Source organism: Loxodonta africana, chromosome 22 (genome assembly GCF_030014295.1).
Source record: "Loxodonta africana isolate mLoxAfr1 chromosome 22, mLoxAfr1.hap2, whole genome shotgun sequence".
Classification (NCBI taxonomy): Eukaryota; Metazoa; Chordata; class Mammalia; order Proboscidea; family Elephantidae; genus Loxodonta; species Loxodonta africana.
In genome coordinates, this window is record NC_087363.1 from 22,542,112 (window position 1) to 22,565,506 (window position 23,395).

Sequence of the window (23,395 nt, forward strand, 5' to 3'; positions counted from 1 at the left end):
CTCCTCTCCTTTCAGGGGCTAGGATTGGTAGTGACAGGGACCCTCCCCGTTTTCAACCTGACACAGGATGGCCCTGGGGAAAAGAAGGTGAGGCTTCACACTGGGGGAGGGTTGGGCATGCCCATGGCAGGTATGGGGATGGAGGGGCAATGGGACAGGACTGCTAACTCGGTGTGGGGAGCGGCTTGTGAGAGCAGGGTGAAGCTGTGGGTGTGGGGGCTGGACAGAGCGGGCTACCAAGGAATTGGGCCCATCACAGACCCCCAATGCCTCTGCTCTCAGAACCAGCTGATCCTCGGCGTGATGGGCATCGATGTGGCTCTAAGTGACATCAAGAGGCTGACTCCCAACTATACAGTGAGTGTCCACCTGCGCTTCTGCCTTACTCGGCCTCCTCCGTGGACACAGGCCAGGCTCCATAGAAGAGACCTGCAGAAGTTACAGCACCTGCCTCCACGGAGACCTCTGAGTGCAGGGAATCAGACAATGCTTCCAGGGGAGGTGACCTTGGGCCTAGTGCCAGGGTCGGCAAACTTTCTATAAAGGGCCAGACCGTAAGGGTTTTAGGTTTTATAGGCCATACAGTCTACACAGCTCTGCTATTGTGTGGCTCTGTTCCAAAACAATTTGACTTGTGGATTCTGAATTTTTAATTCCATGTAATTTTCACATGTCATAAAATATAATTCCATTTTGGGGTTTTCAACCATTTAAAAATGCAGACAGCATTCTTAGTTCATAGCCGTACGAGTGAAACAGGCAGCAGGCCAGACTCGACCCATGGACTGCCGGCCTGAACTGGAGCGCAGGCAGGAGTGTCCTGGGCAGAAAGAAGAGGAAGGTGTAGCTTAGGGAACTCTCTGGGTAAAGACCTGAAGGTGAAAAACAAAATGATAAACCAGGGAAGGAGCAAGATCACAGTGTGGCTGGCCCAGGGCCTGTGGGAAAGGGAATTTGGTTTTTGATTGTTGCAGGGGGCAGGGGGGTGTGGGTGGAGCAGCTGTGCCCTAAGCCCAAGCCACATGAGCAGGCAGGGGCCATGTCATTGGCCTCCATATGCAAGGAGAAAACTGTACCTCAGAGAGGTGAGTCAGGTTTCCCACCTACTCCCTCCCAGCTGGAGGGGAAAGCCCAGGCCTTCAGGATTTCAAAACCTATGCTCCTCCTTCCCCACACTCACTGAGATGAGGACAAGGGGAGGCACAGATCTGAGGCAGGAGGGAGCATCTGGCCTGCAGCTCTTGGAGGATGCGAGGCTAGAGACAGGATGGCCCATGGGCACAGCAGCCGGAGGAACAGACAGGACAGAAGCAGCAGGCTTGGACCGTGGAAGCAGAGAGGTTGAGCTGACTGACAGCTCCATGAGAACCAGGGGTAGGAGAGAGAACCACAGAATATCAAATTGAACGGGACCCCCACAAAGCTGGTGAACCTTGGCAAGGGCCAGTGCATGAGGGGCGCCCAGCATGCTGGGCGTTGGTTTGAGGGGTAGGCTTAGGCTGCATGGCATGTGGGGCAGACAAACAACACTCCTCAGTGGGGCAGAAAGCAAGAAGTAGAAGAGCCCTAGAACATAGGGAATCCCTGCCCAGCCCTCTAAACCCTGAGACCCTGATCTGTGTCCGCAGCTTGGAGCCAATGGCTACGTGTTTGCCATTGACCTGAACGGCTATGTGCTGCTACACCCCAACCTCAAGCCCCAGGTGAGCCAGATGGGCGGTCTGTAGGTGGGCGAACCCTTAGAAATGGGGACTCCTGACTTCCCACCCGGCCTCTCGCAGACCACTAACTTCCGGGAGCCTGTGACCCTGGACTTCCTGGATGCAGAGCTGGAGGATGAGAACAAGGAGGAGGTAAGGAGAGCGGGGGGAGCAGGAAGGGGAAACAGGGAGCAGAGGAGGGCAGGGGCCCTGCCCCTCATGTCTCTTGCCCCTCCAGATCCGTAGAAGCATGATTGATGGCAACAAAGGCCACAAGCAGATCAGAACGCTGGTCAAGTCCCTGGATGAGGTGAGAAGGTGGGGGAGTAGAGCTGGGAGTCAGGCTGGGCACCCTCCTGCCCCCCCACCCCACCACCACCTCGGCCTGCTAGCCTGAGCGCCTGACCCAGCCTCTTCTCCCAGAGGTACATAGACGAGGTGATGCGGAACTACACCTGGGTTCCCATAAGGAGCACCAACTACAGGTGAGTGGGGCCAGGGCTGGGCTGGCAGAGGGTGGCGGGGTGTGGGGGAGCCAGAGCCCAGAGTCTGAGCCGGGCTTCCCCCTCACTTTCCCACTCAAGTCTGCTGGGAGAACAAGGGTCTTGGCTGGCTGTGACCACCATCCCAGGGGGGCACCACCAGCCAGGGCTGCTCACTGAACACTCCGGGATGCTCGGTCCCCCAAGGGCTTCCGCCTGGCCCTTCAGGGGCAAGTGCCAGCCCCCTGGAACTAAGGACAGAGACAGGACAGTGCATCTGATGTCTCCCCACACCCAGCACCCTTTCTTGTCACTCCCGCCTGGATTGTACCCCCAGTATCTGCACCCAGGATATCATCCTCAGTACATTCACAGGCTGCTCTCAACTGGCATCACAGCTTCAGAGCAGGTCCCCCTATGGGCCAGGTCAGTCAGGGCAGCTGTTCTCTGTGCAGCCTGAAACTGCTGTCCTTCTGAGATGCCAGGGGCATCCACACACCCGCTATCACCAGTGACTGCCCCTCACCACCTTAGGCCAGCCCTGCTTCTCACCACCTCTCACATAGTGTAAGTGTCCGGACTGTAGACCCCACCCCTAAGGCAGTGCCTGCCCCCCCCAGCCTACCTCACTGGCAGTGTTTGTTCTGCCCCTTGTAAGTTTGCTGCTGGCTAGATGGGGGAGGCTGACTGGGCAGGTGATGTGCTGTGGGAGGCTGCTGGGGGTGGGATTTGTTGTGGGGCTGGGAGTTCTGTGGTCTCCAGAAGAGTTTGGGGGAGTGGAAGGTCCTGACCCCTGGGTGTCTCCATGGCCCCTAGGCCATGAATCTTCAGCTGGCCAGGGAAAGGTGTCCCTGGTGGTTGGGGCAGGGGACACCACAGCCTGGGCCTCTCTGCACAGCTCCAAGGTCCAGGGGGAGAGGGTGCCAGTGTGATCTGCCTCTCCCCAGCAGTGACCTATGCTCCTCCCTCCTCCCCAGCCTAGGGCTGGTGCTCCCGCCATACAGCACCTTCTACCTCCAAGCCAACCTCAGTGATCAGATCCTGCAGGTCAAGTGTAAGTGGCCCGGCCCCTGCCTGCGCCCTGCACCCCTGCCTCTCCCCCGCACCCTGGCCGGCCCCAGGCAGCATAGCCAGCCACCGCTTGCTGGAGGCAAGGGTGGCAAGGCAGCCCCTCCCACCCCGTGTGCCCACCCCAAGGCACCCACAGGCTGGGGGCACCTGCTGTCGGAAAGTCTGTGGAAATCTGCATGCTCGCCTTTTCTCAGATTTGGTTCCAGGCCATTCTTTCATGGTTTGAGGTTTCTGTTTTTGGTTTCTCCTACTCAGTGTCTTCCCTCCTTAGCCTGCCTCCCTGCACACCCCTAGGGGCTGCATTCTCGGAAGACACCCCCTTCCCTCACCTCTCCCTCCCCCTTTTCCCTGGTCAGTTCTCTCCCCCTGTGGTGTCCCCCAGGGTCCCTCTGCCTCCTCCTGTTTCCTCCTCATCCATGCTCAGTTCACACTCTGCCTCATTTTCTTCCTCTCACCTCCTCCCTCATCTTCTGCTTCACTCATCTCCCTATACCCCTGACTCTCTCCCTTACTGTCTCTTCCCCCTTCCTTCTCTCTCTTTCCTTCCCTCTCTCCCTCTCTTCCCCTCCCTTCTGCTCACTCCTTCCTTCTCTCTGTTCCACTTGCCCCCTCCCTCTCTCCCCTACCCCTGCACCATCACTCTCCGTCTGTCCACGTCATTCCAGTCTCCTTCCCTCCTCTGTCCCACCCTTGTTCTCTCCCTTTTTCACTCCCTCTCATCTGCTCTCCCTCCCCCCTCCTTCCCTCTCTTCTTCATCCCTGTCTCTCCCCCTTCCTTCCTACCCTCTCCCCCACCCCTCTGCCTGTGGCTCTCCCCTGCATGCCCTGCTCACCCTTGGCCTCCCCTGGAAGGCCCTGCTGCCCACCGCCCGAGGTCACTGGGAGGGAGGCTGGGGCTCCGGCCCCACCGGGCGCCCCCCACCTGCCTGGCCGACTGGGGCTCCTCTCCTTTGAGTTTTCTTGCTCTCTCTTTCTCTCTCATGTCGTTTTTTGCAAGAAGTTTCCTTTCGGTATGATGATGAGACACAATATTTTCATTCAAACAGCCATTGAATAAAATATTGTTTGTGCCCCTCCCCTTCCCCTCCCCTTTTTCGTTTGTTTTTTGTGTTTGTGTTGTTTTTGTTTTCCTCGCTTTCTCTCTTGGTGGACTGTCCCAGTGCCAATCAGCAAACTGAAGGGCAAGTATATCCAGAACCAGTGCACCCTCCTCTCCCCACCCCACCCACCCTCACACCCCTGCTTGCCCCCCTCCCTGCCCAGGACCAGCCAAACCTCTGCTCTCCAGGGCTCCCCTCCCAGCATCCCCTAGGATCCTCTAGATCTTGCCTTTCCTCTAATCCCTAAACCCCCATTAAAGCCGGTGGCCCACTCCCCTGGCCCTGCCTGCAGGGTGTTGTCCCCCGTGGGCTGAGAGCTCAGGCCCCTCCTCGTCTTCCTCACTCCCACTAGGCAGGCCCCTGGCTCCCCACACCTTCTCTGTCCCTCCAAGACAACTCAACAGTGGAGACAGGGCTAAAGGCCTCCCCATCACACTTCACCCAGCAGGGCAGGGGGTCTGAGATTCAAGGCGTAGGTCAGCCCTCAGAGAGGCTTATGTCAGGGTGAGAAAGGGGCCAGCTGCACAAGCTTCCCCTGGGGTGGCTTTCCCTCTTCTGACCTCTGACAGTAGCACCAAGCTGACCGCTGACAGCCCTCCACAAGAGGAGACAGAAGGCTTTGGAAACCTCACACCCTGAGCAGGATAGGGCAGGCAGCCAGGCCATTGGGAGGGAGAGCAAGGCTGAGCGAGGCCAACTGGACCAGCCCGGGCACTGGCCAAGGTGCTGAAGCACCAGCCCCTGCTGCTCTCCTGGCTTAGGCTTCGCTAAAGTCCAGTGGCCTGGCCCAGCCCTGTCCTGTGGGGCTCACTGCTCCTGGGCAAGTCAGAGGGTCAATGGGAGCACCAGACATAGCAGTGGTGTTCCCCTGGGTAAATAAAGGCAGACTCAGGGGCAGTGAGCCTGGCCAGGGAAGGAATGGAATCTGTCTGGACCCCCAAGGACCAGCAAAGGAGCTAGAAGAGAATCAGGCTGGGTGTGAGGAAAAAGGTTCTGGCACTCAGAAATGCCCGAGCAAAAGAGGCTTCTGGGAAAGGTGGGAAGTGAGCTCCCCAGTTCTTGGCAGAGAACAAGGGGAGGCTTGTCATGGAGGGTGCTGGGGAGTCAGAGAGTACAGCACACAAGGGTTGCTGCCACTGGCCCACAGAGAGCCACCCTTCCCAGAGAATAACTGGGCAGATGGGGCATGGAGAATTACAAGGGGATGCCTCATCCCCTATGGCCTGGAAGCAGGGGCTCCCCAAGAAGTCCAGGGGCTCTGTCCAGCCTAGCCCAGCAAAGGGGATACAGTGACCCCCACTGGCCTGGGTGAGGGTGGGAGACATGTCCTATTCTCACTGGCTTGAGTTGTCTTTTTCTTCCCCCATCCCAACAAATGAACCCAGAAATGCGGGATCCTAGTAACAGTGACAACCATAGCATAGTCTCCCTGCTCCTCCTCCCTCTTTTTTCTTTCTCCTTCTCCTCCTCTCCCCCTGCCACCCCCCCGCCACGTCCCATTGGCTTGTGTCCAAACCCTGCCTCACAGTCCTATCAGAAAGCAACAGTCCAACCAGTGACTGCCCAGCCCCTCCAGGCATGCCCAAGTCCTCCTCCCCAGAATCTTGCAGTGCATTGTGGGAGTATTTGGGAACAAGGAAGACTCCTCTTCTGCAAAAATGAAGCCCTGGGGGTAAGCAAGGTCGGGATCTAGGTCAAGACAGGATGGAAAGGTAGGCTGTCCTGAGTGGGGACAGCTAAGAGCTGAAGGGCCCTTCCCAGATATAGACCGCCAAAGGCAGCAAGTCCAGCTGAGCAGGGAGAGGCCACAGAGGGGGCCCAGTGGCCACATCCACAGGTTCACTCACAAACTCACACACACTCTCACATACAGACATTCACATACATACTTACACACATACACACACACACTCATGTACAGATCACAAGCCCAGGGCACAAGCCCAATTGGTGCACCCTTCAACAGCGCCCCCATGCCCTCCCTAAAGTCCCTAGCATTCCTCCCTGGCTCCTCTGACCCCAGGCAGGTCCTAAAGAAGGGAAGAGACCCCTCCCTATGCCCTCCTCACCTGCCCCTCATGCCTCCAGCCTAGGAGGACAGGTGTGCAGGTCCAAGTGCCCTGTCCCCTCCCACCTCCCAACCTCTCCTCCCACAGTGTAGGACAGGCCTGGGCACCTTGAAGGTCTCCCCTCACCCAGTTCCGTGCCCCAGGGAAGACTGCCCCACAATGCACTGCAGCCCACCACCAGCTGCCCACACCTGTCTCTGGTTGGACTGTCTGTGCCCATGAGAAACACCCTCGGTTTGGCCATGTTGATGCCTGACACAGAACAAAAGCGAGACCTACCAAAACGCAAATAGCTGCGGCAAAGAAAGATAAAAATCTGCAGCCAAAAGCCAATTCCCTTCCTCAAAGTCTCTTTGGAGGCAAAGGAAGCTCAGCATGCGTTTTTTTCCATTATGGGTGTGATAAGAGCAAGACTGGCGCCTCCCCCAGACCATGCATATATATAGCAGTGTGTGTATATATATGTGTGTGTGTGTGTCCGTGTATATGTGCTATACAGCCGTATGGAAGCATATACAGCCACGCCAAGGGACTCACTGCCGACAGAGGACCAGACCCGGGCAACATATTGGCTATAACTGCCCTCCTCCTGCGATGCTGTAGTCTCCACAGGCCCTCCACCCCTCCCCACCTGCCCCTTCTCTCTGGCTCGAAACTGAACATGGAAGTGGCGGGTTCCCTCTCTGCTGGTGTCTCCCTCTCCCTCAAGCCATCCTCTCCCCTACCTCTCCAGCCCCGTCAGCTCTGAGCCCCCTGGCCTCCCGCCTCCCCAGCCCCCGCCAGATAACCCCCCGTTTCTGTTGCAGATTTTGAATTCCTGCTCCCCAGCAGCTTTGAGTCTGAAGGACATGTTTTCATTGCTCCCAGGTAGCTTGTGTGTGGCCTTGCTGAGGTGTCCTCCCCCACCCCGACTGCCCCGGCCCCGCCTCTTGCACCGCTGCCTGGAGCTCTGTGTGTCTGTGTCCTGTGCAGTGTCGCCCCTCTCCCATACATAGCCCCGTATGTGCTGCCGTGCGCATACCCGGAGCCATGTAGCCACACCAGGCAGCAGTGGCCAGCAGTTCCACAGCTTTGGCTCCCGCCAGCCTGGGATGAGAGAGCTCTGGACTCTCTGCTGAACTTCCGTGGCCTCCCAGGCAACCAGGAGGGAGCCCTTCCTGCCCTGGGCTGGCTGTCTGCAGTTTGCCCCTCGCTGGGCGGCTGCTGCTCTGGTTTGTGGTGCTCTCCCCATCCCCCACCCGGCACCCTGTCATTGTCCTGTGTCAGTGTTTGTGTGGGTCTGGGGGCCGAGCCAGCCAGAGCCCCTGTCGGCACGGCAGTGCCAAGTCTAGGTGTGGTGGCTCGCTGAAGACTGGTGGGGTGGGGGCGGGGCTTTGAAGAGTTGCTCTGGCAAGTGATGGGTGTGGCCTAGAGCAGGCGGGGCCTGGGACCTTCCTGGAGCACACTCTCAGCATCCACACACACATTCTCATGCACACACTGCCTGTTGGCCCACAGCTGAGGAGGCAGGTGGCCCCCAGTGGTGAAACCCTGCCCTGTGACCTGGGTTTTGGATGAGGGCTGGTGGGTGCAGTTGGCAGAGACCTATGGCACTCTCAGGCACCACACGGGGGCTCTGGGCAATCCTCACCTCTGTGTGTGTGCACATGCGTGCATGCACCCACAAATTTCTCTGTGACTCTGTCAATGTGAGTTTGTATTTGTGAATCACTGTGTGTGTGTGTGTGTGTGTGTGTGTGTGTGTGTGTAAGAGTCCGGGTGTAAATGTGGGGTGGGCGTTCTGCATCAGTGACTGTGGGAATGTGTGAAAAGACCTGTGCAGCCCATGTAACCCTGAGGAAGCTCTCCGAGGTTGGGGACTGTGTTTTGGTCACTTCTGATTCTTTGGCTCAAGAGAGCTCACTATTTCCTGGGTGAGTGACTGAAGTAACCACAAATGTGAATGTGTGTATTGTGTGGGGGGCAGGGACTGCAAGTGACTTGGTGTCAAGCACAGCTGTGTGGGTGTCATTCTGGGTGTGTAAGGTGTGGCCTCCATGCATAGAGGTAAAGGTTGTGCACTGCACAAAGGCCCTTGGAGCCAGGGAGTAAGTAGGGACTGAGACCCAGTCCCAAATTCTCACAAAGTTGTTGGAGGAAAGTCCCTGGTGGATGAGGATCAGGGTAGAGGGACTACTTGCCAAGACTTCCTGGGGGAGCAGAGCCCCAAGAGGGCCCCTCCACTCCCCAAAGCCCCCGTATTCTCTGGACCCAGAGCCAATGTTGAGCCCAGTGAGGGCCTTGGGGAGGTGAGGGAGTTGGCATTTCTACCTCTGGGGAAAACATTCCAGGCAAAGAGAACATTCAGTCCAAGGACCCACATGCTCCCACTGACTTCCCAACACCCTGTATGGTAAACAAACAAACAAAAAAAAAACAACCCATTGCTGTCAAGTCGATTCCAGCTCATAGCGATCCTATAGGACAGGGCAGAACTGTCCCCATAGGGTTTCCAAGGCTGCAAGTCTTCACACAGCCACATCTTTCTCCTGCAGAGCCACTGGTGGGTTCAAACCACCAACTTTTCAGTTAGCAGCCAAGCACTTAACCACTGCGCCACCAGGGCTTCCACCCTCTATGGTGGGGCAGTGATTTCCCATTTTCTAAATGAAGACACTGAGGCTCAGGGAGCTTGAGCGAGTTGCCCAAAGGTGCACAGTCAAGAAGCAGGATGAGATCTTAGACGCAGGTTGACAAAGCCCATGCTGGTCCTGTGGCCTCACCTGTGCCCACATGGATGAGGCAGCCATGAAGCATTTCCTGGGGCCTCCAAGCGCACCATCCTGGATATATGGGAGGCTCTGCAAGTCCATGCTCTGGAGGGAGAACTGGCCAGGGTCGAGGAAGTTGACCCTCATTCTCCTGTCAGTTCTGTCCCAACTGAGACCTGGGCAGCCAGGCACATGGCGGCTGCAGGCCATGAGAACACGTGTCCCTCCCTGAGGCCTGGATTTCTCAGCGAATGGCCAGGTCGACCTGTTGAGAAGCCCCAGGCCCACTGCTCTGTCCAGCCCTGCAAGCCCACTCTTCTTGCCCCTCCCCACCCCCAGAGAGTATTGCAAGGACCTGAACGCCTCTGACAACAACACCGAGTTCCTGAAAAACTTCATTGAGCTCATGGAGAAGGTGACTCCAGACTCCAAGCAGTGTGAGTGCCCAGCAGGGCAGCCGGGTCTGGGCAGTGCAGTGGCAGCTCAGAGGAAGCCAGGGTCCCAGCAGGCAGGCATGGAAATATGCAGACCCAAGCCAGGGGCAGGGCCAGGGCCAGGTCCTGGGAAAGGCTCCTATGGGTGAGGGTGGATGAAGGGAGAAGGTTGGGGAGTGTGGGCAGAGGGCCAAAAGAAGATGCTCCCCTACCCAACCCTCAAATTCCAGGCAACAACTTCCTTCTGCACAACCTGATCTTGGACACGGGCATCACACAACAGCTGGTGGAGCGTGTATGGCGGGACCAGGACCTCAACACGTAGGCACCACCCAGCCTGTGGGGGCAGGAGGCTGGGATGGGCCTGGAGGCCCCAGCCCTGCTTGGCGGAAGACAGGCCTATGACCCTACCTCCCTGCTGCCCCCAGGTACAGCCTGCTGGCAGTGTTCGCTGCCACTGATGGTGGCATCACCCGTGTCTTCCCCAACAAGTAAGTGATCTGCCCAACTCCCTGCCCCTGTCCTGCTGCCCAGAAGCCTCCCTGCCTCTAATGAGACCACTGCTCCCCACTGGGCTAGGCCAGAACCACCCCTTGCCTACCAACCTCTGCCTTTCTGGATGCTCCAGGGCAGCTGAGGACTGGACAGAGAACCCCGAACCCTTCAATTCCAGCTTCTACCGCCGCAGCCTGGATAACCACGGCTATGTCTTCAAGCCCCCACACCAGGATAGTAAGTATCCACCCAGGGTGTCCAACAGCAGGTGGGAAGCCTCACCTTCCCTGTCCACCCAGCCAGGGCTGGGCTGTGCTGCCTGAGGCCCCTCTCGAATATGACACTGGCCAAGACTGGAGCAGACATGGAGAGAGTGCTGGGCTGCTCCTGTCTTTGTTGAGCACTCACTGTGCCAAACACTGTGTTGGGTGCTTAGGCCGGAGCCGGCCCTGGGTTGGGCTCCTGAGCCCATGAAGCCAGAGTGGAGGGGTCAGTGGCCGCCAACCCCTGCTCCTGATGGCCCCACCCCATCCCACCCCCAGCCCTGTTAAGGCCACTGGAGCTGGAGAACGACACTGTTGGTGTCCTGGTCAGCACAGCTGTGGAACTCAGCCTGGGAGGGCGCACACTGAGGCCAGCAGGTGAATGCCCGGAGGGGAGGCAACAGAAGGGGCAATGGGCAGGGTGCTGCCCAGGCAAGCAGGCATTGATGGCCCTTCACTTTCTGCAGTGGTGGGCGTCAAGCTGGACCTGGAGGCCTGGGCTGAAAAGTTCAAGGTGCTAGCCAGCAATCGCACTCACCAGGACCAACCTCAGAAGGTACCTGGGCAGGAGGCAGTAGGCCGAACAGTGCCCTTCCTGAATCCCCAGGAACCCCTACAAGCCTCCCGCCCAGAGTTGCACCGGCACCTAAGGAGAGGCCGGGGCTGCTGCAGGTGGCCTGGGAAACCAGATGTATGAGGGATAATGGGAGGAGGAAGGAGGGAGAACTGGTGGTCGCCTTATAGCCCTCACACTCTATCCAGCAGTGCGGCCCCAGCAGCCACTGTGAGATGGATTGCGAAGTTAACAATGAGGTGCGTGTACCCTGAACCTGCCCAGGATCCAAGCTTACCCACTCTCGGACATCTTAGTCCCAACCCTGACTACTGGCCCATTCCTTGGCCTGTGGGCCTCAACATCCCCACCCTGACTTCGCAGCCTTACCAGGGCTGAGGGAGGTGGCAGCACCCCCACTCTCAATCACTGGACTGCCAGGGCCTGGGGAGGAGGGTCTGAGGCTCAGCCCCTCTCCATCCTCCTTCCCCTTCCTCACCTCTCAGGACCTGCTCTGTGTTCTCATTGATGATGGGGGATTCCTGGTGCTGTCGAACCAGAACCATCAGTGGGACCAGGTGAAAGTCAGGAAAAGGGTGGAAGGAGAGGGACAAGGCTCAAACCTTCTGTGGGTGTGGCACTGCCAGCCTGTGTCCACAACCCCCTTCCGGCATCCCCAGGTGGGCAGGTTCTTCAGTGAAGTGGATGCCAACCTGATGCTGGCACTCTACAATAATTCCTTCTACGCCCGCAAGGAGTCCTTCGACTATCAGGCAGCCTGTGCACCCCAGCCCCCAGGGAACCTGGGGGCTGCGCCGCGGGGCGTCTTTGTGGTGAGCCCCCAGCAATGCCTGGTCTGGAGGTGGGGGTCTAGGAGACCTGCCCACAGATGACCCCCACCTCTGACTCACCCGAGAGGGCTGGGGGTGACCTGGGACGAGGGGCAGCGGAGGCAGCCCACAACCCTCTCTCCACTGCAGCCCACCATTGCAGACTTCCTTAACCTGGCCTGGTGGACCTCGGCTGCGGCCTGGTGAGTCCTGGGGGCGGTAGAGAGGGTGCTCCCTGGCCAGGAGGACTGAGGAGGAGTGGGGATACTGGCTTCTGCTGACAGCTCCCACTTGGTGCTCCGTGCCCTGTAGGTCCTTGTTCCAGCAGTTTCTCTATGGCCTCATCTACCACAGCTGGTTCCAGGCAGGTAGGCAGGATTTTGGAGACCCCTCCCCAACCCCTCCCCTCCATTCTAGGTAGAGAAGGATCCCAAGGGGGGCGGGGCTTACGGCTGAGTGAGGCTGAGGCCCGAGACCGTGCCAGCGTCTGTGGGCGGGGCTGAGGCACTCTGGGTCCTCGCAGACCCGGCGGAGGCCGAGGGGAGCCCCGAGGCGCGTGAGAGCAGCTGCGTCATGAAACAGACCCAGTACTACTTCGGCTCGGTGAACGCCTCCTACAACGCCATCATCGACTGCGGAAACTGCTCCAGGTACGCGGGGGAAGAGCCGCGAGCCGGGGCCCGGGGCGGGGCCTGTAGGTGGTGCTGGACGCGCCGGGAGGACAGAAGGGAGGAGGCGGGACCTGCGGCTGTACTCGGCCGGGGCGGGGCCGAGGCTGCAAACGGAGGGGCGGAGCGAATCTCAAAGCCAGGTCTCCCTGCGCTGCTGTCCAGGCTGTTCCACGCGCAGAGACTGACCCACACCAACCTTCTCTTCGTGGTGGCCGAGAAGCCGCTGTGCAGCCAGTGTGAAGCTGGCCGGCTGCTGCAAAAGGAGACACACTGTATCCTGCCACCGCCCCCCCGCCGCCCGCGCCCCTCCCTCCCCATGTGCCCCCTCCGTGCATCCGCGGCCTCCTTGACTACCCACCCATGCCCAGCGGACGGCCCGGAGCAGTGTGAGCTGGTGCAGAGACCGCGATACCGGAGAGGCCCACACATCTGCTTCGACTACAACGCGACGGTGAGGACGGGGGCGTCAGGCTAGACACCCCGCTTCCCTCCCCCAGGCCTGGTGAGGCCCTGCGTCCCGTCCTGCCCGGCTGATCAGCTGCCTGTTTCTCCCCGCAGGAAGATACCTCAGACTGTGGCCGCGGAGCCTCCTTCCCGCCGTCGCTGAGCGTCCTGGTCTCCCTGCAGCTGCTGCTCCTTCTGGGCCTGCAGCCCCAAGTTCAGGCCCACGCCTCATGTCGCCTTTGAGCGCCCCCACCCTCGCGCCTCCCAGCCTTTACCCAGCCCTCCAGCTCCATACTCCCGCCTTAGAGCCTTGCCACCTCCCCTCACTGAAGGACATGAACCCTGAGAGTTTGCGCCATGGGTTGGGGTCCCAAAGGAGGACGCCGCAGGTCTTTGGCCCCCAAGCCACATGTCACCGCTGAACTGTCACAGTGTCCCCAGACCCTTCATTCCCACTGGACTCACCCATCCCGGAGAACTGGGACAGGGAAGCCACACTCACTGGTGCAAGACAGGCCTCCACTGCCCACCAGGCCTCGAGTCTCCCTCTGCGTTGGAGACCTAACCCCTGCCCCAGCTGGATTCCTATACCATGGCCCGGCTGCCCCAGCCCAGCCCAGCCCAGCCCTGGTTTCCCTGGGAATAATGGAGGAAGGTGAGATGGGCACTTTGAGACTTGCGCATCCCAGCTCCCTGAGCAGGGTATGCAAGGGAGAGGCTCTGATTAAGCTTTAGCAGGAGAGGGGTCCTAAGGACCCCCCTGCCCCCGCAAGGGCTCCTGGCCCTCTGAGGCCTACAACCACCTCCCCTCCTTCAAGCCCTTCGGGTGCCAGGACAGACATGGTGACAGCGTTTCAGACACAACCCCATGCATACCCGGTGCCCTGAGGGCAGAAACTGGACTCATACTAGACATACCCTGGAGTATACACATACAGAGACATACACACACACACAAACACACACACACACACACACACACGACGGAGTGGGTGGGGCTCACAAAGCCTTATACTGGGTGAGGGGTTGGTGGGAGGGTTGCCACCTCACACTCCATCTCCTGCTCACCGCCTGCCTCTAATCTGAGCTGTACCCCAGCTGATCCTCCCATCTCTAAAGCAGGATGTCAAATAGTGCCAAATGCCAGGGCCAGGGCAGAGACCCCTCTGTCTTACCTCTGGCTGCCAGTGTCCCCCAAGTGCCCCTGACTCTGCCAGGTGCTCATTGTAACCATTTCTCACTAGTGTCAGGCCCCCACCGGGTCCATATGCCACTGCCTGCACCCCTCAGCAGAGGAACCCCTGCTAGACATCGGCCTTTGCCTTAGCAGGGGTGACTTGGTCTCTCCTGGCTGGGCCATCCCACCCTCAATCCGGCCCTCACACACTCAGGCCTGCACCTACTCCCTGTTCCATTTCCACTCACATATACACACTCCCTGCCCCCAGGAGGCCAAACTGCCCCTCCCCTACTGAACACACACTTGCACACACACACTGCACACACAGAGGCTGGGCCTGGGCACATCTCTTCACACTTCATTTTGGTCATTTCCCCCAAGGCATCCCATCTTGGGGGTCAGTGGGGGACTGAGGGCAGGGGGATGTGGCCATGGGGCTCAGATGGACTGGGAGGAGGGGGGAGGGTGATGCATTAATTAATGGCTCCGTTAATTAATGTCATGTTGCTTGTCGCTTTCTCGGTGTGTGTATGGTCCATGCCTGCTGCTGGTGCCCAGCCTGGTTGCCAGCCGTGTCCTGTGGGGGTGTGTGTGTAAATGTAGTGTAGTCAGGTGCTCAATGGAGAATATAAAAATAAAGAAACAAACATATACAGAAAAAAATATATTTTAAGTTTAAAAAACAGAAAAACAGACAAAACAATCCCCATCAGCTAGCTATCCAACCTCCAGCTGGGTCTGATCCTCCTCATAGCCCACCCAACCTGGCTGCCCCTTCACCTCGGGCTCAGGGGACCTGTGGGGGATGGGGGACCATTTCTTTTTTCTGCCCTTTTTTTTTTGTTCTATTTTGTACAGACAAGTCAGAAAAACAACAGTGACAAAAAAGACAAGAAACTTTGTAAAATATTGTGTGTGTGATTCCTTGTAAAATATTTTCAAATGGTTTATTACAGAAGATCAGTTATTAAATAATGTTCATATTTTCACTTCAAACAGTTCCCATCCACTGTGTCTGCCCAATGGTGGGGACTGGGTAGCAATGATGACAGGTGACCTTGACCTCAGAATCCCACCTACTGCTCAGCTGGGTGTGACTGCCAGTTGGGCATAGGGCATAATGCTTTTGGCAAAAAGAAAAAAAAAAGCCTCCCAAAGACTCAAGGACGGGACCCTGGAACGAGGAAGAGAGATGAAATACAGGTTTGAATGGGGAGAGCTGTAGGAGGCCGGGGGCTAGCTTGCCCACAAGCACAGCCGTAGTCCCCTCTGGCCCAGGGGAGGCCCGAGCCGCTGTTGCTAATGCTGGAGCCTGAATTCCAGGCAGTATTTGCAAAATTCTCTTGTGCTGCACTAACCAGGACCAATGCCCCTATGTCATTGTTCATTTTAAACTTAACCCTCTTAACCCTAGTCGACATGGCCTTCACATTATTTTCAAGAGAAGAGAGTTATAACCACCAGGGCTGAGGTTTTCTTCTGACCCGCAACCCTCATTCCCGTTCTAAAATGCACTTAGTTGCAGGGGCGGGGGGATTCGCTCACTCCTCGGTTACCCTGAGGCCTTGGGCCTTCCAACTGAGTCTTCGCCACAACCCTTTTTGTTGTTGAGTCAGCCCTGACTCATGGCGATCCCATGTGTGTCAGAGTAGAACTGTGCGTTACAGAGTTTCCAGTGCTGATTTTTTGAAAGCAGATGGCCAGGCTTTCTTCTGAACCACAACCTTAGGGGTGGGTAATACCGTGTTCCCATTCTGCAGATAAGAGAACTGAGACTTAGAGGAGAAATCCTTTCTTCCTGGGTGGGAAGGGTAAGAAATCAGCAAATGTTTCAGAGAGGAGGTGGCCAGTGGGAGGAGGGCCTTGGATGCTAAATAGATGGAAGGCATTTCAGCCCTCTGCAAAGGCATGGGGCTTTCCTCACTCCTCTGCAGGCAACCCGGGAGACAGATTCCATGACCCCTAACAGCAGTCCTGGAGTAGGATTGCCAGATACAGAACATCCAGTTGAATTTGATTTTCAGAGAAACAAGCAATAATTTTTTAGTATAGGTGTAATATGATAGGAGTAGAGGTCCCTATCTAACTTCACGAGGGAGTAGGATAACCAGTATCAGCATCAGGCCAAAGCTGACCTTATGAGGTGGAAGTCAGACATACTTCCATCTTCCAAATTTTGACCAATTCTGACACCAGCTGTCCCTCCCATGGCACTCTCTACTTCTCTCCTGGGCTTGATAATTTGTTGCAATGGCCAGACAGAACTCACAGACCACACTCATGATTATGGGGTTTATTAGGGAAGTAACAGGTTACAGTTCAGGATCAGGATCAACTTGGAAGTAACAGGAACAACTCAGGATACACTTACTTGATCAGGACAGCTTCTTCTTGGTCATGCATACCCAAAGGGAGGCCTCTGCCACTGGGCCCTGCTCGGGCCTGGCCTCTGCCCTGCTTGGGCAAGTGTTACAGTTCTTTAGCTTGCCAGTAAGTGCCCAGAGGCACCCCATTCTGCCAAGAAGCCTCCTGCCTGAAGGCACGCAGCTCTCTGGCTCTGTGGTTTGGTGAACCCACTGCAGCCATCTGCCGGTTCTGTGCTGCTGCTGTCTCATGCTACTGTCACAGCCTCCAGTGTTAACAGCTCTCCAATGTTAACAGCTGTCTCCTGGGACTAGGAGGTTCTCAGTACAGGGGCCCTGAGTCCAAAGGACGCACTTCGCTCCCAGCTGTTCTTCTTGATGGTAGTGAGATTCCCCCTCCATCTCTGGGATTGGCTCTTTTCAAGCCTAGTGGGATGGCAAAACTGACCAATCTCCCTGGTGGGCCACAAGCACCTTATTTGCATAGTCCCAGCCAGTCATTTAATGGGAGTTTAGAAGACCATGGCTAGAAAGGGCATACAAAAGTGATTCATTGCACCACAATAAGTATATTTCAAATAGGGAACCCTGGTAGTCCAATGGTTAAGCACTCAGCTGCTAACAGGTTGGCAGTTTCAACCCACCTGAGTGGCTTCAAAGGAGACAGACTTGGTGATCTGCTTCTGCAGAGATTACAACCTAGAAAACCCTATGGCGCTGTTCTACTCTGTCACACATGGTTGCTATGAGTCAAAAACTGGCTTGCCAGCACCCAATTGCAACATGTTTCAAATATTGCAGGGGCCATACTTACACTAAAAATTTTGGGACATGCATATTGCTAAAAATATTAGTAAAAAACACACATGGTTGCTATGAGTCAAAAACTGGCTTGCCAGCACCCAATTGCAACATGTTTCAAATATTGCAGGGGCCATACTTACACTAAAAATTTTGGGACATGCATATTGCTAAAAATATTAGTGTTCATTAAAATTCAAAATTAACTTGGTGTCCTGTATTTTGATTTACTAAATCTGGCAACTCTACCCTGAGGTTGTATCCAGTGGGAACCCACTCTCCAGACAAAGATAAAAGGTGTCGATGGCCTTTATAGCCCGGAAGGCTCCGCACACATCAGCAGCTGTACTTTGAACAGTGGCTGAGAAGAAGTTCTGAGCTTTATATAAACATTCTGTCATATAATTATGTTAATCAAATGCACACTTTAAAAAGTAACTCAGTATACAAAAAAATCAGTTTGCACAGGACACAACCTGCCGGAAGCCACTGGGCATGCCTGGCCCAGGCTTGTGGGGAGACCTCTCTTCCTCTCACCAGCGATCAGAAGTCTCTGGTGGAGGGCAACTGAGGACAGCCCGTCCTCACTCTTTTGGAGTGAGGAAACGGAAGACCTGGGTTCCTGCCCCAGTTCTACCTCAAGTGGGGCCTGAGCAACAACACTCTACTGGCAGTTTATACGTCTGTCTCCTCAAGGTAGGAAGGTCCTGCCATTATCTCCATTTTCAGGACCACGAAACCGAGTTCCAAAAAGTTTCAGTAACTTAGCCAAGGTCACAGAGTTGCCTAGTGGCAAAGCAAGGATTTCAGCCTAGGTTGGACACCATACATCCGACCGCCGAGATTCTGAGAACTCGCGCACACACCTTACACACACCAGGACCTTAGGGAATTCTCACCCCTACACACCTGCCCACAGGGACACACCCATTCAGATGTTCATACACAAATAGAGCCACTGTGGCTCTTCCCTAGTAACTGACAAGTGTCAGCCATGGGGTTGTGTTGCTGCCGGTACTCTCCACTTTCCCGAGATCAGCGATGCTCGTTCAGCCTCCCCCACCTCTTGAGAACCGGAGAAAACGGCGCTGAGAACTACAACTTCCAGCACACCCTCCTCTCACCACCAAGGGGAGCGTCCGGGCGCATGGCCCCCTGGGACTTGTAGTTCCTCTCAGAACACCGTTTCCACTCGTCCCGGAACTCCGAGGGACTCCATGTCCCAGCATGCCGCGGGGCCGGAAGACCAGCGCTCAGAGGGCACCCCGCCTTCGCTTGGGCGCGCAAGCGTAGCGCCCATGTTTGTCGGCCCCTGAAAAGGGAGGAGGTACAGTCGAAATCAAGACTGAGGCAGAGCCGAAGCTAACCGGACTTAACTCGGACCCAGAAGAAGGCGTCAGTCCCGCGCTCGGACCGATGGGACCCCGCTGGATGGAGGAGGCCGAGCCCTGAGATCAACAACGGCCCGGCCGGCCTGGCGCGGGGCCCACAGTGGGGCCAGGCAAGCGTGCCTAAGCCGCCCAGGGCCTTTCCTCAGGTCCCGGGCAAGGGGCCTAGGCCCCGGCCCCGCAACCAGGCCCGGCTCGGCCTCTCAGTATCAGTGCCCGATCCGACCGGAAGTGGAGCCTTCACCAGGGCCATAGTCCAGTGACTAGGCCGGTCCCGGGCCTCCCGTCGGGGCCGGACGGGAACGAGGCCCCGGGGAGGCCCCTAGGCCACCAGATCTTACCCCAAGGCTGTCGTCTCCCGCGAAGATGCAGCGCGCCCTACCAGGCGCCCGCCAGCACTTGGGGGCCATCCTGGCCAGCGCCAGCGTGGTGGTGAAGGCCCTGTGCGCGGCTGTGCTTTTCCTCTACCTGCTGTCCTTCGCCGTGGACACGGGCTGCCTGGCGGTCACCCCAGGCTACCTCTTTCCCCCCAACTTCTGGATCTGGACCTTGGCCACTCATGGGCTGATGGAGCAGCACGTGTGGGACGTGGCCATTAGCCTAGCTACAGTAGTGGTGGCCGGGCGTTTGCTAGAGCCCCTCTGGGGGGCCTTGGAGCTGCTCATCTTCTTCTCAGTGGTGAACGTGTCTGTGGGACTGCTGGGGGCCTTCGCCTACCTCCTCACCTACATGGCTTCCTTCAACTTGGTCTACCTGTTCACTGTCCGCATCCATGGCGCCCTGGGCTTTCTAGGTGGTGTCCTGGTGGCACTCAAGCAAACCATGGGAGACTGTGTAGTGCTGCGAGTGCCCCAGGTGCGCATCAGCGTCGTGCCCATGCTGCTGCTGGCACTGCTACTGCTACTGCGGCTGGCCACACTGCTCCAGAGCCCAGCACTGGCCTCCTATGGCTTTGGGCTGCTCTCCAGTTGGATCTATCTTCGCTTCTACCAGCGCCACAGCCGGGGCCGAGGGGACATGGCCGACCACTTTGCTTTTGCCACCTTCTTCCCTGAGATCCTGCAGCCTGTGGTCGGACTGTTGGCGAACTTGGTCCATGGCCTCCTGGTGAAGGTAAAGATATGCCAGAAGACAGTGAAACGCTATGACGTGGGTGCCCCATCCTCCATCACCATCAGCCTCCCAGGCACAGACCCTCAGGATGCTGAGAGGAGAAGGTACTGTGGAATCTTCCAAAACCTTTTCAAGCTAGCAGACTATTTATTGGTTCATCTGTAGAAGTGCTGCTGTGTGTAGGCTACTGGCCCTGGGGCAGATGCAGAAAGGGATAAAATGCAGTGTTTGGCCTTAAGGAACCCAGCATTTAGGTGCTTTCTAACGTTGGGGAGTCAAAGTAGCTTTTCTCGCCTCTTAGGCCACTTAACAAACCTCCAGAAATGCGCAGTTTCCTTTGATGCTGCGTGAGGGACTAATGGAGAACCACGTAAACATAACCCAGGCTTGGAATCCTGGACCCGGGTCCTACAGGAACCAGAGACAACCTGTTGGTCCCTTCTCCCCTGTGAGGGAGAGACAGGGAGGGAGTCTTGGGGTCCATAAGAGGCCATCTGGGCCACCCTGATTTCCAAATGTTGAACCCTGTATGCCTCCTGGTCCTTAATTCAGATTCTGTGCTTCTCTGCCGCTTATTTATTGAGAAGCGAGCTTGGGGTACTGCCAGATTCCCCTCCTCCTCCAGCAGGCACGTGTCACCAAACCCAAGGGACAGGCCACATGACACACCAGGGAGTGGAGGATGACCCTTTTGTTATCTGTAAACTAAGCCACCGGCACCATCAGGAGTCCCAGGTGAATTATTCACTGGGTGCATCTTGGCCAGGCCAGAATAGGTCTTTGTTAAATACTGCTCTGACTTTCCCAGCTCTGTGGCCTCACCAAAGCGGTCACAGCTTCCACCAGGCCCACAGCTCCATTTCCACCATCATTCTTGAGTTTTTTTGAGGCAATTATTCAGGTAGTAAAATCTAAGGCAGGTTCTGTTTCTCCTTTGTCATTTGTCAAAGACTTTTGCTTTTGTTCCCCTGTAAAATGGGTTCTTGGCAGGAAGCTTCATGAATTCAGCTGAACAGGTATCGCTATGCTTACCCTTCATTGGGGCTATGGAGTTGTTTGTAGAAGACATCCCTTTCTTGAAGGAGTTTCCAGGCTGGTGAAGGAGCGACATAAGATGATGGCTGTGGTCCAAGGTGGTGGGTGTCAAAAAGTACACAGAGCACACTGCAGGACATAATTCTGAGCCCTACAGCTTGCGTTCCTGCAGCTGATGAGCCCTAAAGACAGAGATAGTCTTAATCTTGTCACATGGACGAAATGGGGCTGGGAGAGCTGGGGCTAGTAAGAACCAAGCTGCCCTCAGAGCTATTCAGATGGGGCTAGACCTCAGTGGGGGCCCCTCCTCCAGTGAGAGAGTTGGTTAGGCGTTCCAAAAACCTCTGCCCAGGCCCAGGAAAATAGACAGGGGGAGGCAGGTTGCAGGAAGGGGGCAGGGTGCAGGAGGAGAATTCTTAACATAACCTTGTGGTTGTCACCTTACGTGGGGGTGGGGTCTGCTCCTCAAACCAGCTTGACATCTGACTGCATGCCACCTGCAGACCCAAAGGGCTACTAACAGAGGGAGACAAGGTTTCCTGTTTGTCTCTTTGACCCTTGTGAGAAAGAAGGCACTGGCATGCCACTACCTCGCTGCCTTGGCAGGCTTTAGACAGCTAGCAAGGGCTACTCTGGGATGGGGGCCTGGGTAGAGACAGGGAATAACTGACCTGCCTGTGCCAACTTGCTGTGTGCCAGGTTAGAGGGCAGAGTGGAAGTGTGCAGAGCCGTCTGTGCCTGTGCCCTTTTGCCTCTCCTGTCATGTTCCTGGCATGGTGAAGATTCGTTCTCTTCTAGAGCCTGGGAGGCTATACAAGCCATCCCCCAAACTGGTGGTAGAGTGTTTGGAGCATCAGGGGTCCATAGTGGCACTGTTGGAAGTATTGCCTGGCAGCATAGGCACTCTACCTGCTGGTGATTCTGAGCGCATATGTGTATGTTCTTATAGTGAATTTTCCCACCTCTCCCCAAAGTGGGGTCTGCTAGGGTCTGCCCTATGAAATGAGTAGGCTCTGATCTGTGCCCTACCCATGTGAGCTGTTTGCCCTTCCTCTCTTCCTGCAAGGGCTTAACTAGGCCCTGCTCTAACACAGGCCCTGGTGGCTTTGGGAATTATGGGAAGAAGGATATTAGAGTCATGTAGGAGGGATGGGCTGGCCCAAGTTGGCTGACAGACAAGGCAGAGGCCTGAGTTCCAGCCTTCCCTACAGATGGTTGCCAGGAACCTCAGGACACCCCTGACCTGGAGAGGGGGAGAAGTAATAACCTTCTCCCTGGATGTGATGACAGTGGCCAGGGACTTACCCTTCCACCATCTGCCCTGAGGCACCAGCTCCACCCACCCTTAGGTACTATATTCAGAACCTTCCTGTTGGCTGGCCTGGCTGGCAGTCTGGCAGTCAGCCTCCTGGCCACCTGGCAGATAGCCCACTGGCCTCAGCCTGGAGGTGGAGTGCTCCGTTTTTGGAGGGAAGGCTCAAAAGCCACTGGGTCCTATTTCTGATGGCAGAGTGGGCCCTAATCCAACCTCTAGGTAGCCCTGGGCCCTGCATGGGGAGGGGTAGCACATGGGATTCTGGGGGAGAAGCCTGGGTGCAGTCAGTCTCATGGGGGAAGGGTGCAGGGTATAAGCCAAGCCCAAGCTAAGAGTGACCTGTGACCTGTCTTCTCTCCTCTGGCCCCAGGCAACTAGCCCTGAAGGCCCTCAATGAGCGGCTGAAGAAAGTGGAGGACCAGTCTGTCTGGCCCAGTCTGGATGATGATGAAGAGGAGACCAGAGCCAAGGTGGACAGCCCCCTGCCATCAGACAAGGGCTCCACACCCCCAGGGAAGGGGGCTGCCCCAGAATCTAGCCTAATTACCTTCGAGGCGGTGACCCCGAATCTGTAACTCCACACCACCCCAAGGGCAGCACCTCCTAAGCCCCCTTCACCACCCTCTCAGCTACTCCAGGGCACCAGCTGCTCTAAGGGGAGGGAAGAATGCCTGCTGGATGTTTCCACAGCGTTCTGCTGTTTCTCGCCAACACTACCCAGGCCTCTTGCTAACTTGGTTTCAACTCCAGACAACCACTATGCCCAGGCATGGGGCTACATCAGGCAGCCCACGCCCCATCTGAGGTAAGACTATGCCTCAGCAGACAGCCCCAGGCAAGTGGCTGCAAGGACATTGGTGCCACAGCTCCTAAGCTGGCCCTCATGCCTGAAACTGGTTGCTGAGAGCCCTGAGCCAAGGCAAGGATTTGCCAAAAATGTTCTGGGGGCCCAGCCGGTGCAGAGCTGCACAGCCCCAACTACCCCCAGAAAGACTGAGTTCATTTCAGGATTTCTGTTTCCCTCTGCTGTGGCCGTGGCTGCTTCTGGGCCAGGACAGCCACAGGTCCCAGGTATTTTCTACAGGACCACTTGAGCGGGCAGCCAAGCCCAGCCTCGCAGTATCAATAAAGCAGTTCTTTGAGATGTGGCTCCTGGGCTCTGTCAGACCACTTTGGGCAGCACCCTCATCATGCCCAACTGCAAAGTTAGAGATTTTACTCTGAGTTTAAGGGCTCAGCCCTTACAGCAACTCCAGCTGGATAAGGGGCCCCAGTCCCCAACCACATGCCTACTACCAAGCAACCTTCCCAGAGCTGTCACCACAGACCTGTCCCCCT

The 23,395-nt window shown here is 56.7% G+C and overlaps 2 protein-coding genes across 2 annotated transcripts in view; both read left to right on the forward strand.

Annotated features, from left to right (window-relative positions):
- Window positions 1-16,664, forward strand: part of CACNA2D2 (calcium voltage-gated channel auxiliary subunit alpha2delta 2) — a 74,023-nt gene extending 57,359 nt beyond the window's left edge. Inside the window, exons 14-35 of the mRNA XM_064274474.1 lie at window positions 16-87; window positions 283-357; window positions 1,629-1,703; window positions 1,782-1,853; window positions 1,939-2,010; window positions 2,124-2,185; window positions 3,160-3,236; window positions 7,229-7,289; window positions 9,512-9,609; window positions 9,837-9,927; window positions 10,035-10,097; window positions 10,235-10,338; window positions 10,644-10,742; window positions 10,832-10,920; window positions 11,127-11,177; window positions 11,424-11,495; window positions 11,598-11,750; window positions 11,898-11,950; window positions 12,060-12,115; window positions 12,271-12,397; window positions 12,581-12,869; window positions 12,977-16,664. Coding sequence (XP_064130544.1) covers window positions 16-87; window positions 283-357; window positions 1,629-1,703; window positions 1,782-1,853; window positions 1,939-2,010; window positions 2,124-2,185; window positions 3,160-3,236; window positions 7,229-7,289; window positions 9,512-9,609; window positions 9,837-9,927; window positions 10,035-10,097; window positions 10,235-10,338; window positions 10,644-10,742; window positions 10,832-10,920; window positions 11,127-11,177; window positions 11,424-11,495; window positions 11,598-11,750; window positions 11,898-11,950; window positions 12,060-12,115; window positions 12,271-12,397; window positions 12,581-12,869; window positions 12,977-13,105 — 2,040 coding nt within the window. The 3' untranslated portion in view covers window positions 13,106-16,664. The remainder of the gene's footprint in view (window positions 1-15; window positions 88-282; window positions 358-1,628; window positions 1,704-1,781; window positions 1,854-1,938; window positions 2,011-2,123; window positions 2,186-3,159; window positions 3,237-7,228; window positions 7,290-9,511; window positions 9,610-9,836; window positions 9,928-10,034; window positions 10,098-10,234; window positions 10,339-10,643; window positions 10,743-10,831; window positions 10,921-11,126; window positions 11,178-11,423; window positions 11,496-11,597; window positions 11,751-11,897; window positions 11,951-12,059; window positions 12,116-12,270; window positions 12,398-12,580; window positions 12,870-12,976) is intronic.
- A 1,794-nt stretch (window positions 16,665-18,458) lies between these two features.
- Window positions 18,459-23,206, forward strand: TMEM115 (transmembrane protein 115). Its single transcript, XM_003409866.4, has 2 exons — window positions 18,459-19,811; window positions 22,428-23,206. Exons 1-2 carry the CDS (start codon window positions 18,961-18,963, stop codon window positions 22,630-22,632), a joined length of 1,056 nt encoding a protein of 351 aa, XP_003409914.1. The 5' UTR covers window positions 18,459-18,960; the 3' UTR covers window positions 22,633-23,206.
- Window positions 23,207-23,395: the final 189 nt, after the last annotated feature.